We start from the raw sequence: 15,484 nt of genomic DNA, 5'->3' as shown, positions 1-15,484 counted from the left end.
GGCTCAGTCTGGGGGTCCCCTGTGGGACATGAACTGTGTCCAAAATCGTGGCTCAGTGGAAAGAGCCTGGGCTTTGGAGTCAGAGGTCATGGGTTCGACTCCCGGATCTGCCACTTGTCAGCTGTGTGACTGTGGGCAAGACACTTCACTTCTCTGGGCCTCAGTTACCTCATCTGTAAAAAGGGGATTAACTGTGAGCCTCACGTGGGACAACCTGATGACCCTGTATCTCCCCCAGGCGCTTAGAACAGTGCTCTACACATAGTAAGCGCTTAATAAATACCAACATTATTATTATTATTAGCTTGTAACAATAATAATGTTGGTATTTGTTAAGCACTTGCTCTGTGCCAAGCCCTGTTCTAAGGGCTGGGGGAGAAACAAGGTCACCAGGTTATCCCACTTTGGGCTCACAGTCCATCCCCATTTTACACATGAGGTCACGGAGGTCCAGTGAAGTGACTCGCCCAAGGTCACCCAGATGACAAGCAGTGGAGTCGGAATTCGAACCCATGACCTCTGACTCCCCAGCCCGGGCTCTTTCCCCTGAACCGCGCTGGTTCTTCGGGCAGTGCCTGGCACAGAGAAGCGCTCCCGGAAAGAGCCCGGGCTGGGGAGTCAGAGATCATGGTTCGAATCCCGGCTCTGCCACTTGTCAGCTGGGTGACTGTTGGGCAAGTCAAGTGATTTCTCTGGGCCTCGGCTCCCTCGTCTGTAAATGGGGATGAAGACTGTGAGCCTCACGTGGGACAACCTGATGACCCTGTACCTACCCCAGCGCTTAGAACAGTGCTCTGCGCATAGTAAGCGCTTACCAAAACCCCACATTATTATTATTATTTTCAAAAAAAAAAAAAAGAAGCCCAACCAAAACAAAAAGAAGGCGGCACCCAGTTGGGCTTGGAGGCGGGCTGGCGGGGCGCCAGCGGGAGGGAGGGCCCGGCCGGAAGTGGGCCCCGCCGCCATATTGCCGTACGGACGCGGCCCCGGAGGGCGCCGCCATGTTGCCGTACGGCGGCGGCCCCGTCGCGGCGGCTGGTGGCCCCGCCCCGCCCCGCCCGCCCGGCGGGGCGCTACCATGTCGTGGTAGGGCGGAGGGCGGCGGCGGCGGCCGCTCCGGGCCGCGGGCCGCGGGCGCCGCCGGTGCGTTAGGGCGGGGGCGGCGGCTGGAGGCGGCGGCCGCGCGGGCGCCGCCCATGTTGTCGGGGTCCTCGCTGGGGCGGGCGGGCGGGTAGGCGTCTTCATAAGATGCCGGCTCAGCCCTTTCCCCCTCTCCTCCCCAAGATGGCGTCCATGCGGGAGGAGCGACACCGGCCTCTGGCTGCACAACAAGCTGGGGGCCACCGGACGAGCTGTGGGCGCCGCCCGAGCATCGCCTCGCTGCTCACCGCCACCGTCATCGACAACATCCGTCTCTGCTTCCACAACCTGTCGTCCGCCGTGAAGCTCAAGCTGCTCCTCGGGACGCTGCACCTCCCCCGCCGCACCGTGGACGAGGTGCGGGGCCGGGAAGGGAAAGGAAGGGAAGGGAAGGGAAAGGGAAGGGAAGGGACGGGACGGTGTCAGGACCGTCTGACCCCCAGGCTTCCCCGGCCCAACTCCCTCCCGACCCCCGCGCTCCCCCAGACCCCCCGCCCACGCCTCATCTCCGATGCCCAGGTTGCTCCGGCCTCCTGATCCTCTGCCCATCCCTGACCTCTGACCCCCGCTCCTTGGGGGCTCCCCCAGTCTCCCACCCCCAGGTCCTCCCGGCCTCCTGACCCCTGCCCACCCCGACCCCGACCCCGCTCCTCGGCTCCCTTTGCCACCCCTGACCCCTGACCCCGCTCCCAGGCTCCCCCAGCCTCCCATCCCCCGACCACTCCCTGACCCCCGACCCCCGCTCCCTGGGCTCCCCCAGTCTCCCACCCCCAGGTTCTCCCGGCCTCCTGACCCCCTGCCCACCCCTGCCCCCAACCCCCGCTCCCCAGGCTCCCCCAGACTCCCATCCCCCGACCAATCCCTGTCGTCCGACCCCCGGGATCCCCCGGCCTCTTGACCCCCTGCTCATCCCTGACCCCCAATCCCCGTTCCCCGGACTCCCCCAGCCTCCTGACCCCCTGCCCATCCCGGCCCCCCGCTCCCCAGACTCCCGCCATCTGCCCACTCCTGACCCTTGACCCCCGACCCCCAGGCTTCCCCAGTCTCCCGACCCCCTCCCGCCCCAGACCCCCAACCTCCCCAGGCTCCCCTGGCCCCTCCATCTGCTCCCTCCCATTGCGGGGGTCCCGGGACTGTAGGGCGGGGGGGCACGGTTGGGCGCACGGTTTGGTTTGGGGGATGAGGACAAGAAGGGGGGAGGGTCTTTCCCCCCCCAGATGTTGAGAAGCAGCTCCTGACTCCCAGGGGAAATCTCCGGCCAAGCCCTCCTATGGGTGGGCGGGCGAGGACCGGGAAGGTGGCTGCTATGTATCAATCTATCAGTGGTATTTATTGGACACTTACTATGTACAGAGCACTCAACTGTGCGCTGAGAGAGCACGGTACAACAAGATTAGCAGACACGTACCTTGTCCACAACGACCTGACCGGAGAGGAAGGGGGACTTGAGGGTGAGGGAGAGATCCAGGACCCACCACCCCCACCCAAGGCAGTGACCCTGTTTTGGGCAGGGATCGTCTCTCTTTATTACTGTATTGTCCTTTCCCAAGTGCTTAGTACAGTGCTCTGCGTGCAGTAAGCGCTCAGTAAATACAATTGAATGAATGAATGACCCAGCCCCAGCCCCGAGAAGAGAGTTCCTGGCCATCCGCAGCACCAGCTGGGATCACCACTGTCTAGGGCTTCCTCTGTCCATCAATCAATCAGTCTGTCAGTTGTCAATCAATCTGCAGCCTCCGGGCTCCAGCTTGCTTTCCCAACTCATGGGTCATCTTACTGGGAATCCTGACTCCGTCTCCCTCTGTAAAGAGCATTGTCTTATCATTCAGATATGACCATTGATTAGTTGGAGTCCCGTCTTCAACTGGCCGTCCATCCCACAGCACCACAAACTTCTGTTCGCCTTTGGATCTTAAGCTGGCACAGGGTAGCGTTTGCTTCCTGAGTCAAACTGGGTCAAACTGGCAGGGACCGGGAAGACCCTCATTTGGTCATTCAGTCAAGCCCCCCCCCCCATCTTGTTCTCCCCTGCCCAGGAGCAAGGGGCGGGGGCCGCGTTGTTGTTCTGGTGGAGGCTCCTCGTCCGGGGTCTGCTTCTCAAAGAGGTGAAGTGAAATCACGCAGCACACGCCTGGTGGTTGCGGTTCGTCAGGCAGACCAGCTACAGGTGGCTCTGAAAAGACAGAAGCGGTCCGCCAGAGGGAGGAGCGCACACCGTGTGCAGAGCGCTGTGCTGAGCACCTGGGACACTGTAAGAGGGTCTGTAGACGGCCTCCCTCCAACCCCCGCCAAATCCCTCTAGCCATCTCCGCCTCAGGAAGCTGGCATTTTGTCATCTTAAGGGAGAGAGACATACACAAGGTTATGCAGAGAGAAGGGAAAGGACAAATGGGTGTGGAGAAGTGCAGGGTGTGCGAGTCTACGTGGGCAGGAGGGTTATGGGCCAGTGTGAGGGTAAAAGCATACAGTTGGTGCAGGTGTGTGGCAGTGGTAATTGGTGGAGGCACTAAGCAGCATGATCTAGTGGATAGAGCCCGGGCCTGGGAGACAGAAGGTCATGGGTTCTAATCCCGGCTCTGCCACTTGTCTGCTGTGTGACTGTGGGCAAGTCACTTCACTTGAGAAGCAGCGTGGCTCAGTGGAAAGAGCCCGGTCTAGGGAGTCAGAGATCATGGGTTCAAATCCCGGCTCCGACGCTTGTCAGCTGTGTGACTTTGGGCAAGTCACTTCACTTCTCTGTGCCTCAGTTACCTCATCTGCAAAATGGGGATTGACTGTGAACCCCTTGTGAGACAACCTGATCCCCTTGTATCCCCCCAGTGCTTAGAACAGTGCTTTGTACAATGCCAACATTATTATTATTATTACTTCACTTCTCTACACCTCCGTTTCCTCATCTGTAAAATGGGGATAAGATTGTGAGCCCCATGTGGAACGTGGACTGTGTTCAACCTGATTACTTGTGTCTACCTTAGTGTTTAGTATATGCCTGGCACATAGCAAGTGCTTAACAAATAACATTTAAAAAAAAAACTGGAGAAGAGCAGTGAATTGGGGGAGGGCCTCTGGTGGTAGAGGGGACTTCAGAAGGGCTTTGAGGATTGGGAGAGCTGGTGTTTGCCGGGTATGGGAGGGGGAGACTGTGGAGGGGGGAAACTCAACACTTACTACAGCGGTTGGGAGAAGCGGGTGAAGAGAGCCGATGGCCTTTTCTCACCCCGACCTTAAAACAGGCAGTTTGTCATCCACCCAAGAGGTCCTAGTGAAAATCTTTATTTTGAGGCATGGAAAACGCAACAGTACCATCTTTATCGATAACTTAGTGCGCTCGTCGTCTGATTGTTCCCATCCGGCCATGGCTGCAAGTGGGATTACACCAAGTTCACTGGGGCCGCTGGGGGGATGGGAGGCTCCTGCAGAGTCTCATGGGGGTTCTGGGCCGAGTGTTGGGCTGGTGCCCCACCACCCAGGGGTGATCCGTCCATCGATCAGCTGAGTATCTTTACAGGTCTGCGAAGCAACAGGGTATAAAAAGATGTGGACAGAAGGACTGTGGGTGCTGGGGGTATCAGAGGGCTTAGGGGGTACAGGCCTGAGGGCATAGGCGATGCAGGAGGGAGAGAGAAGAGAGGTGTGGGTCAGGGAAGCTTCCTGAAGGAGATGGGATTTTTGTAAGGCTTGGAGTCCGGGGATAGTGGTGACATGAAGAGGGAACGCGTTCCGAGCAGGGATTGGCATTAGGAAGATGACCTCCGAGGCCCAGAAGAAGGTTGGTGATAATGAGGCTGGCTTGCAGTGGAAGAGGAGCGAGGATAGAAGGAGACTCGCCCTTGCGGTGAAGTCAGTACCCCCAGCCCCACTGCACTGGTGGCCTTTCCCATTTCCCCCAGCAGTCATTTATTAGTTTCCGTCTGTCAGTCTAGACCGTGAGCTCGTTGTGAGCAGGGTACACTACTGTATTGTTCTCTCCTAAGTGCCTTGTCTGGTGCTCGGCACACTGTTCAATAAATACCACTGATTGAGCGATTGAGGATCTGGGGGTGAGAGACCCCCCGAGTCCCCATAGCTACTGGTGAAGAGTCTTCCTGTCCGATGCAGAGATGGGCGGCCAGCGATCGAAGGTTTCTGAAGAGCGGAGACGTGCACAGATTGGAGTGTGTAGAAAAATGATCCGGCCAGCAGGGAGGGATGAGGCCGGAGGCAGGGAGATCGGTGAGGAGGCTGGTACCGCAGTTGAGGTGGGATATGACAAGTGCTTGGATCAGCATGGTAGTTTGGATGGAGAGGGAAGGGGTGGATTATAGAGATGTCGTGAAGATAGAACGGGCGGGATTTGGTAACTGACTGAGTACGTGGCGTGGACGAGAGCGATGAGACGAAGACATTGCTACGGTTGCGGGTTTGTGAGATGGAGGATGGTGGTGCTGTCTACAGGATGGGGAAGGAGAAGGTTTGAGCTGTAGGATAAGGAGTTCCATTTTGAACGTATTGAGCTTGAGGTGCTATAAAATTTCAATGATGCCTCCATCACCATCTTCAAGAAGAGAGGTTAAAGATAATAATAATAATAATAATAATAATAATAATAATGTTGGTATTTGTTAAGCGCTTACTATGTGCAGAGCACTGTTCTAAGCGCTGGGGTAGACATAGGGGAATCAGGTTGTCCCACATGGGGCTCACAGTCTTAATCCCCATTTTACAGATGAGGTAACTGAGGCCCAGAGAAGTTAAGTGACTTGCCCACAGTCACACAGCTGACAAGTGGCGGAGCTGGGATTCGAACCCATGACCTCTGACTCCAAAGCCCGTGCTCTTTCCACTGAGCCATGCTGATCAGCATGCAGCAGTTATCAAGATTTCTCAGTGCTCTCCTTTCAATCAGTTGGTCCATCCATGCTATTATCGAGAGCTTGTTGGGGGGCCGAGCACTGAAGTTCTTGGGAGAGTACAATATAACAGAGTTGGTAGGCACGTTCCCTGCTCACAAGGAGCCTATAGTTTAGAGGTGGAGCCAGGTATTATTTAAAGAAAATAAATGATGGATATGGACTGAATAAAGGATGCAAATCCAAGTGCAAGAGTGGTCCTGGCCAGGGTCCTGGATCACTCCCGGGGCCACAGTATGGCTTCAGACCCTGCCCAGGGTGCCCTGGTGGGCATCAGATACAAGAGATGTGCAGGGAACCACACACAAATCGTCTGCATGGGCTGCCCAGGTCCCACCAAAGCCCAGGAAACCTTCAGTGGAGCTGGGCTCTGGAAAGTGCTGAGCAAGTCAGGTGTCCCTGAAAAGCTCACGGACAGAGATCCTGACGCTGTTTTGTGAGAGCCCGGCCAGCTAAGGCAGAACCGGGGGGCCCTGTTGGCAGCCGAGGCAGAGCGGAGGAGGCCCACTGGGTCCTGGCTGAGCCCAACCCTGGCATCCTGAGAGCCAAGCAGGGACATGGAGTGGTCCTGCTCCTCTTCCACTCTTTCATTTATTCATTCAATAGTATTTATTGAGCGCTTACTATGTGCAGAGCACTGTACTAAGTGCTTGGAATGTACAAATCGGTAACAGAGACAGTCCCTGCCCTCTGATGGGCTTACAGTCTAATCGGGGGAGACGGACAGACAAGAACAATAGCAATAAATAGAATCAAGGGGATGAACAGCTCATTAAAACAATAGCGAATAAATAGAATCAAGGAGATGTACATTTCATTAACAAAATAAATAAGGTAATGAAAATATATCAGTTGAGCAGACGAGTACAGTGCTGAGGGGATGGAAAGGGAGAGGGGGAGGAGCGGAGGGAAATGGGGGAAAAGAGGGTTAAGCTGTGGAGAGGTGAAGGGGGCAGTAGAGGGAGTAGAGGGAGAAGGGGAGCTCAGCCTGGGAAGGCCTCTTGGAGGAGGTGAGCTGTAAGTAGGGTTTTGAAGAGGGGAAGAGAATTAGTTTGGCAGAGGTGAGGAGGGAGGGCATTCCAGGACCACGGGAGGGCGTGGCCCAGGGGTCGACGGCGGGATAGGCGAGAACGGGGGACAGTGAGGAGGTGGGCAGCAGAGGAGCGGAGTGTACGGGTGGGCAGTGGAAAGAGAGAGGGAGGAGAGGTAGGAGGGGCAAAGTGATGGAGAGCCTTGAAGCTTAGAGTGAGAAACCACTCTTCTACACAGCCACCCTGGAAGATGCAACAAGAGACCGGGAGCCGGGGTTAGATGGCACTTCTGTGCCTCTGGGGAACTCTTCTAGAGAAGCAGCGTGGCTCAGTGGAAAGAGCATGGGCTTTGGAGTCAGAGATCATGAGTTCGAATTCCAGCTCTGCCACTTGTCAGCTGTGTGACTGTGGGCAAGTCACTTAACTTCTCTGTGCCTCAGTTACCTCATCTGTAAAATGGGGATTAAGACTGTGAGCCCCCCGTGGGACAACCTGATTCCCCTGTGTCTACCCCAGCGCTTAGAACAGTGCTCAGCACATAGTAAGCGCTTAACAAATACCAACATCATTATTATTAACTCTTCCTTCTCAACATGCTTCTGGCACCATCCGAAGTCCTAGGAACAGTCAGTTGTTCGAGGGTTATTAATGCTCAGACAGCCTACCTCGTAGGTCTGCTTCCCCGGGTCAGCCGGCGCTAAGCATAAAGAAATCTGAGGTAACGTATCGACCCACACCAGGGAAGCCAAACACACTACTGATTCTCATTGGCAACACAAGGCCAGCATCTGTGTGTGGTGTCTGTCCATCCTGCACCTCATCAGGCAGGTGAGACCCCGGGACCAGGACTGGAACGGGGCGGGGCGATGGCAACCCTGCCCCTGCCCGGGATCCACCTCCGGGGGACTCTCTGTCTTCCGAAATGACCCTGGGCATTAGGGTCTTCCCAGGGGTCCCACCCTCGCCCATGTTCCCACTCCTGGGGAATGACCTTTCAGAGTTTCCCCATCAGTTGGTGTTGTAATGATGATGATGATGATGTTGACTTCCATTCGTTTCTCATCGGGATTGGAAAAGGCATCAGATGCTCTCTGCTGGCCCAGAACAGGCCCCTGGACTCTCCCTGGCGGCACCAGACACCAGCCCTTCCATCCGGGTGACCCTATCCTACCACCCACCTCTCAACCGATGCCGCTAGCTCATCTGGGTGGGCCCTGTGGCTGGCCGGCTCCAGCCCAGCATCCAGTCGGCCGGCTTCCCGCTCCCAGTCCCGTTCAGATCCTGAGAATGGGTCCTGGAAAACATTCACATGTCAGTCTCCCCTGTTAGAGTGGAAGCTCCTCGTGAGCAGGGAATGTGGCAGCACATTATTCTGCCTTGCAGCCCCAAGTTCCCAGGAGAGTGCATGGCACCAAGTGGGTGCTCCATTCAAGGTGCTTCAGTCTTTTCCTGCCTCCCTCTCTCCCTTTGTTTCTCCCTTCCTCCCTCTCCTTACGCCTTTCAATCAATCGATAGTATTGATTATTGATTGAGCATTGATTGGGCTGGAAGCAGTGTGGCTCAGGGGAAAAGAGCCTGGGCTTCAGAGTCAGAGGTCATGAGTTTGACTCCCGGCTCTGCCACTTGTCAGCTGTGTGACTGTGGGCAAGTCACTTAACTTCTCTGTGCCTCAGTTCCCTCATCTGTAAAATGGGGATTAATGGTGAGCCTCACGTGGGACAGCCCGATTACCTTTTATCTCCCCCAGCGCTTAGAACAGTGCTCTGCACATAGTAAGCGCTTAACAAATACCAACAGTATTATTATTATTATCACTTACTATGCGCAGAGCACTGTACTAAGCACTTGGGAGAGTACAACAGAATTAACAGACACGTGCCCTGCCCATAACGAGCGAACAGGCTAGAGAGGGAGACAGTAATATGAATGAATACGTAATTTATAATATATAAAGATAGGTATATAAGTGCTGTGGGACAAATATCCAGAGGTCACAGATCCAAGTGAATAGACAACACAGAAGGGAGAGCAATCTGGGGAAAAGGGGGCTTAATCCGGGAGGGCCTTTTGGAGACGGTGTGACTTTAGTGCTTTGAAGTTGGAGAGAGTGGTGGTCTGATGAATGTGAATGGGGAGGAGTTCCAGGCTAGCAGGAAGAGATGGAAAATGGGTCACTAGCAAGATAGATGAGATCAGGGCACAGTGAGTAAGCTGGCATTAGAGGAGTGGAGTGTGTGGGTTGACCTGTAGTAGAAGAGTAGTAAGGTAATAGTAATAATAAGAATGATGATATTTGTTAAGCACTCGAGCCAAGCATTGTTCTAAGCACTGGGGTAGATACAAGGTAATCGGCTTGTCCCGCGTGAGTCTCACACAGTTCTAATTCCCATTTTACAGACGAGGTAGCTGGTGCACAGAGGTAGGAGAGGTTGTGCTTACTGAGTGCTCTAAGGTCAATGGTAAGAGGGTTTCTGTTTGCAGTTGTGGATGGGTGGCCATTGGAGACTTTTGAGGAGTGGGAAATATAGACTGAACGTTTTTGTTGATAAATCATCCTTGCAGCAGAGTGAAGAATGGACTGGAGTGGGGAGAGACAGGCAGGGAGGTCAGCGAGGAAGCAGATGCGGTAACCAAGGCAGGATTGGCTAAGTGCTTGGATCAGCGTCGTCGTGTGGATCCGAAAGGGCAGATTTTAATAATGTTGTGAAGGTAGAACCGACAGGATTTGGTGATGGCTTGCATATGTGGGTGGACTGAGAGATGAGTCGGACAATGCCAAGGTTGTGAGATAGGGAAGATAGGGTGTTGGGGAAGGCGAAAGGAAAGACAGGGCTTGGGTGGGAAAATGAGTTCAGTTTTGTACATGTTTAATTTGAGGTGTCAGCAGGACATCCAGGAAGAGATGTCCTGAAGGCAGGAGGAAATGCAAGATTGTAGAGAAGGAGAGAGGTCAGGGCTGGAGAGGTAGATTTGTGAATGATGTGCATAGAGATGGTAGTGAAAACGGTGGAAGCAAATGAGTTCTCCAAGGGAGTAGGTGTAGCTGGAGAATAGAAAGGGACCTAGATCTGAGTCTGGAGGGACTCCCACTGTTAAAGGGTGGGAAGTAGAGGAGGAGCCAGAAAAAAGAAACTGAGAAGGATCCGTCAGAGAGATAGTAGAACCAAGAGAAGACAGCGAATCCAAGGTTGGATCAAGTTTCAAGGAGAAGGGGGTCTGCAGTGTCAAAGCCAGATGAGAGGATCTGGAGTAGAGGCTGTCAGATTTGGTGAGAAGAAGGTTGTGGGTGACCTTAGAGAGGGCAGTTTCTGTGGAGGATAGGGGGCGGAAACCAGATTGGAGGGGAACTAGGAGAGGATTGGAGGAGAGGAAGTGGAGACAGCGGGTGTAAACGACTCTCAAGAAGTTTGAAGAAAAATGGTAAGAGGGAGTTGGGGCGATAACTGGAGGGAGTCGTGGGGTCAAGGGAGGGCTTTTTTAGGATAGGGGATAGATAAGCATGTTTGAAAGCAGTGGGGAAAAAACTGTTGGAAAATGAACAGTTGAAGATGGCAGGGAAGAAGGGAGGGGGTAAATGTTTTTTAAAAAAAGTATGAAGGGATGGGGTCAGAAGCACAGGTGGAGGAGGAAGATTTAGAGAGGAGGTGAGAGATGTCTCTTTGAGTTATTGCAGGGAGTATAGGAAGAGTTGAAGGTGGCAGGAATTAGAGTGGAACGGGAGATTTTAGGGAGATCAGGCCTGATGATTTCAATTTTGTTGATGAAGTTTGTGTCCAGGTCATTAGGGAAAAGAAGTGGGGGTGGGGGACAGGAGGTTTGAGGAGGGAGTTAAATGTCTGGAACAGCTGGTGGGAGCAGAGGGTATGGGAGTGAATTAGGAAGGAGAAGTATTGTTGGGCAGTGGAGAGGGCCACATCGAAGCAGATAAGAATGAATATAAGGTGGACAAGGACAGAGAGATGTCAGGATTTCCTCCAATAGCTCTCCACAGCTGGGGCACAGGAGCAGAGAAAGTGTGCAGTGCAGGTGATCCAGGGCTGTGAGTTAATGGTACAAGACTGCACTAATAATAATAATAATGTTGGTATTTGTTAAGCGCTTACTATGTGCCGAGCACTGTTCTAAGCGCTGGGGTAGACACAGGGGAATCAGGTTATCCCACGTGGGGCTCACAGTCTTAATCCCCATTTTACAGATGAGGGAACTGAAGCAACGAGAAGTTAAGTGACTTGCCCAAAGTCACACAGCTGGCAAGTGGCAGAGCCGGGGTTCGAACCCATGACCTCTGACTCCAAAGCCCGTGCTCTTTCCAGTGAGCCACGCTGCACTACATCCCAGTCCCTACCCTACCCCGCTTCTCTCCTCGAACACCAACTTCCTCGCTTTCCCGCTCTTGCCTCATCCACAGTCGACCCTCTGCTCACGCTTGGGACAGGGATCCCTCCCCCTTCCCACCCGGCAGACTGCCTCTCTCTCCATCATCAGAGTCATTCTGAATTCACAACAATTCCCCCGGAGTCCTCCCCTATTGCTCTCTCACCTCCTCTCCCTGTTTCCCCACTACTCTCTCTGCAGCATTTCCACATCCTAAGGGCTTGGAACTCCCCACCCTGCCCTGCAGACCTATGTATGTATTTTTATACTCTGCTGCTTTGTCGTGGAACAGAAATTAAATTTCTTTTAGGGGGTGTCTTCCCTGCTAGACTAAAAGCACCTTGAGGACAGGAATTGTTCCACCAACTCCAAGCGCATTATATGGAGTAGATAAAAAATGTTGGTATTTGTTAAGCGCTTACTATGTGCCGAGCACTGTTCTAAGCGCTGGGGAAGACAGGGGAATCAGGTTGTCCCACTTGGGGCTCACAATCTTAATCCCCATTTTACAGATGAGGTAACTGAGGCACCGAGAAGTTAAGTGACTTGCCCAAATTCACACAGCTGACAAGTGGCCGAGCCGGGGTTCGAACCCATGACCTCTGACTCCAAAGCCCGTGCTCTTTCCACTGAGCCACGCTATCCTCGGTAAATCCCATTAATACGTGAATCCATCATGTATATTTGAGGATATACTGTGTGTTGAGCACTGTACTAGGTGTTTGGGAGGGAACAGTATAGTAGGGTTGGTAGATACTTTTCTTACCCACAAGGAGCTTTGAATCTAGAAGGAGAGTAGGTATTAAAATGAATCGCTGGTGGTGTGGGAGAGTATGAAAACATGAAGTAAAGTACCATGAGTGGAGTAAATATCAAATGCTTAAGGGAAGCAGCATGGCCTAGTGGATAGAGCCAGGGCCTGGGAGCAGGAGGACCCAGGTTCTAATCCTGTCTCCGCCACTAGTCTGCTATGTGACCTTAGGCAAGTCATTTCATTTCTCTGTGCCTCAGTTGCCTTATCTGTAAAATGGTGATCAAGACTGTGAGCCCTACGTGGGACAGGGACTGTGTCCATCTCAATTTGCGTGTATCCACCGCAGCGCTTAGTACAGCACCTGGCATATAGTAAGGGTTTAACAAATGCCTTAATTCATTCTCGGGGCCTCAGTTCCCTTACCCGGAAAATGGGGTTAAGACTGTGAGCCCCATGTGGGACAGGGGCTGTGTCCAGTACGATTGGCTTGTATCTAGCCTAGTGCTTATCGCAGTGCCTGGCACATAGTAAACACTTAAGTACCACAGTTGTTATTTAGGGGTGCAGATGCAAGTGCAATGGTAATGTGGGAGGGAGGGTGGGAGCAGGAGAAACGAGGGCTAAAAAAGCTTGGTCACAATGTCCCAGAGACTCAGCACGCTGTCCCCAACCCAGTGAAGCTGGGTAGTCCATCGCAGAGGAGGTGAGAGGTGGAGAGAAGGCCACTGGCCCATCTGGGCCTGTCCAGACTAGCCTGTCCTCCCAGATGCCTGTCCCGAGGCTGCGTCTCTCCCTCCCCCGTAACAGACCACTTGCCCCTACCCCCACACCACTTGTCCTAGTAACAGTCATTAAGATAATGATGGTATTTAAGGGCTTACTATGTGTCAAGCACCGTTCTAAGCTCTGGGGTAGTTACAGGCTAACCAGGTTGGACACAGTCCCTGTCCCATAATAATAATAATAACTGCGGTATTAAGCACGTACTATAAACCAGGCACTGTACTAAGCCCTTTGGTGGATACAATCAAATGGGGTTGCACATAGCCCCTGTCCCACGTAGGGCTCACTGCCCTGTTCTCCATTTTCCAGATGTGGGCACTGAGGCATAGAGAAGTGAAGTGACTTGCCCAGGGTCACCCAGCAGCCAAATGGTAGTGGTGGGATTAGAACCCAGTCCTTCTGACTCCCAGGCCTGTGCTCTATCCACTAGGTGCTGCTGCTTCCCTAAGTGTAGCTTGTGCCCTAACTCTCATTCCTGCGCCTGCAGAGGGGATGGTTGGTTGTTGGGCGGTCTCAGGTGGAAAAAGCACCCCCCGCTGTGGCCATACTTATGGCGGGACCCGCCTGGTTTTTTCCCATCTCTTGCTGTAGGATTGATTATTAAAAAGTTAATTGAGAATCATCATAGCCTCGTGAATAGAACACAGGCCTAGGAGTCAGGAGGATCTGGTTCTAATCCTGACTCCACCATGTGTCATTCATTAATTCATCGTCATATTTATTCATTCAATCATATTTGAGTTGTTATTGTGTGTAAAGCACTGTACTAAGCCCTTGGGAGACTACAGTAAAGCAGACACATTCCTGCCCACAAGCTCACAGTCTAGAGAGCACTTACTGTGTGCAGAGCTCTGTACTAAGCGCTTGGGAAAATACAACAATAAGCAGTGACATTCTCTGCCCACAACAAGCTCACGGTCTAGAGGGGGTGTCTGCTGTTTGACCTTGGGCTAGTCATTCACCTTCTCTGTGCCTCAGTTACTATGTGCAAAGCACTGTATAAAGTGTTTGGAATGTACAATTCGGCAACAGAGACAATCCCTGCCCAACAGCAATGTGGTCATAGGAGGAATGGGAGGAGAGGGAAGATTTAGGAAGACACGCAAGGAGCAGGCATAGAGCAAAATAACCAGCTCGTCGGCAGGAGGGGCAACAGAGAACCATTAAGAGAAAGGTGATTTGAGACCAAACGTGGAATAGAAGCCAGGAGGAGGAGACAGTCATCAAGAAGAGCAACCGAGAAGTTGCTTGGAACTCTGGGATGAAGCAGTTGGATGCATGCTCTTGGGAAGTTTTCCTGGGCATCAGGCTGGCGAGGCTGGCTCCTCTTTCCCACCTACACCATTTGGCACTGTGTCTTATCTCTGGGCAGATATTGTTCCTAACAGATTAGGTTTTAAATGCTTCACATTCAAATTTCTCAGAATCTGAAAAATTTTCATGTTAAAATAGCTGGAAGTTAAAAATTGCTCTATATCTCCCCTCGTGAGGCCTCTTCTGTCTCTGCACATTCTGCTGCTTACACATTAAATGAGATTTATTCACAGGACAAAACAAAACCTAGCATGTTGTGACCACAGTAGAAAGTAATGGGATATAGAGGGTAAATTTTGAAGGTGGGAAGAGCAATCGTCCATTAAACACGAAGAGGGAGGGTGTTACAGGCCAGAAGCAGGACACGGGCAAGAGGTTGGCGGCGAGGTAGTGGAGATCAAGATAGTGAGTAGCTTGGCATTAGAGGAGCAAAGCGTGCGGCCTGAATTGTGGTAGGAGATCAGGGAGGCAAGGTAGGAAGGGGCAAGGTGATTGAGTCATCTAAAAGCCGATGGTAAGGAGTTTCTCTTTGATGCAGAGATGGATGGGCAACCACTAGAGGTTCTTGAGGAGTGAGGAAACATGGACTAAAAGATCATTTTGTGAAAAATGATCTGGGCAGCAGAATGAGGTGTGGACTGGAGTGGGAGGAGGCAGGGAGGTCAGCAAAGAGGCTGATATAGTGATCGAGGTGGGGTAGGATAAGTGCTTGGTAGCAGTTTGGGTGGAGAGGAAGGGGCAGGTTTGAGAAATATGGTGAAGGTAGGACTGAGATTTGGTGACACTGAATTTATGAGGTGAACAAGAGAGTCAAGGATAATGCCAAGCCTATGGGCTTGTGAGACAGGGAAGGTGGTGGTGCTGTCTACAGTGATGGGAGAACAGGGTTTGGGTTGGGAAGATGAGTAGTTCTGTTTAGGATGTTTAAGTTCAGGGTGTCGTTGGGACATCCAAGTAGAGATGTCCTAAAGGCAGGAAGAACTTTGAGTCTGCAGAGGAGGGGAGAGATCAGGGCTGAAGGTGTAGATTTGGAAATCATCTAGAAGTGTAGTTGAAGCCATCGGAGAGTATGAGTTCTCCAAGGGAGCGGATGTAGATGAATAGAAGGGGACCCAGAACTGAACCTTGAGGGACCCCCACAGGGGGTGGCAGGCAGAGGAGGAGCCTGTGAAAGAGACTCAGAATGAACAGCCAGAGAG

General features: G+C 52.8%; 1 protein-coding gene across 1 annotated transcript in view; it reads left to right on the top strand.

Moving 5' to 3' along the window:
* The first annotated feature begins 1,284 nt into the window (after positions 1 to 1,284).
* Positions 1,285 to 15,484, top strand: part of NELFA (negative elongation factor complex member A) — a 34,271-nt gene continuing 20,071 nt past the window's right edge. Inside the window, 4 exon segments of the mRNA XM_029063151.1 lie at positions 1,285 to 1,302; positions 1,304 to 1,345; positions 1,347 to 1,364; positions 1,366 to 1,497. Of these exon segments, the coding sequence (XP_028918984.1) occupies positions 1,285 to 1,302; positions 1,304 to 1,345; positions 1,347 to 1,364; positions 1,366 to 1,497 (210 nt within the window).

Source organism: Ornithorhynchus anatinus, chromosome 4 (assembly GCF_004115215.2).
Source record: "Ornithorhynchus anatinus isolate Pmale09 chromosome 4, mOrnAna1.pri.v4, whole genome shotgun sequence".
Classification (NCBI taxonomy): domain Eukaryota; kingdom Metazoa; phylum Chordata; class Mammalia; order Monotremata; family Ornithorhynchidae; genus Ornithorhynchus; species Ornithorhynchus anatinus.
Note: the sequence above shows the minus strand (reverse complement) of the source record. Positions and strands in the feature narration are given on the sequence as shown.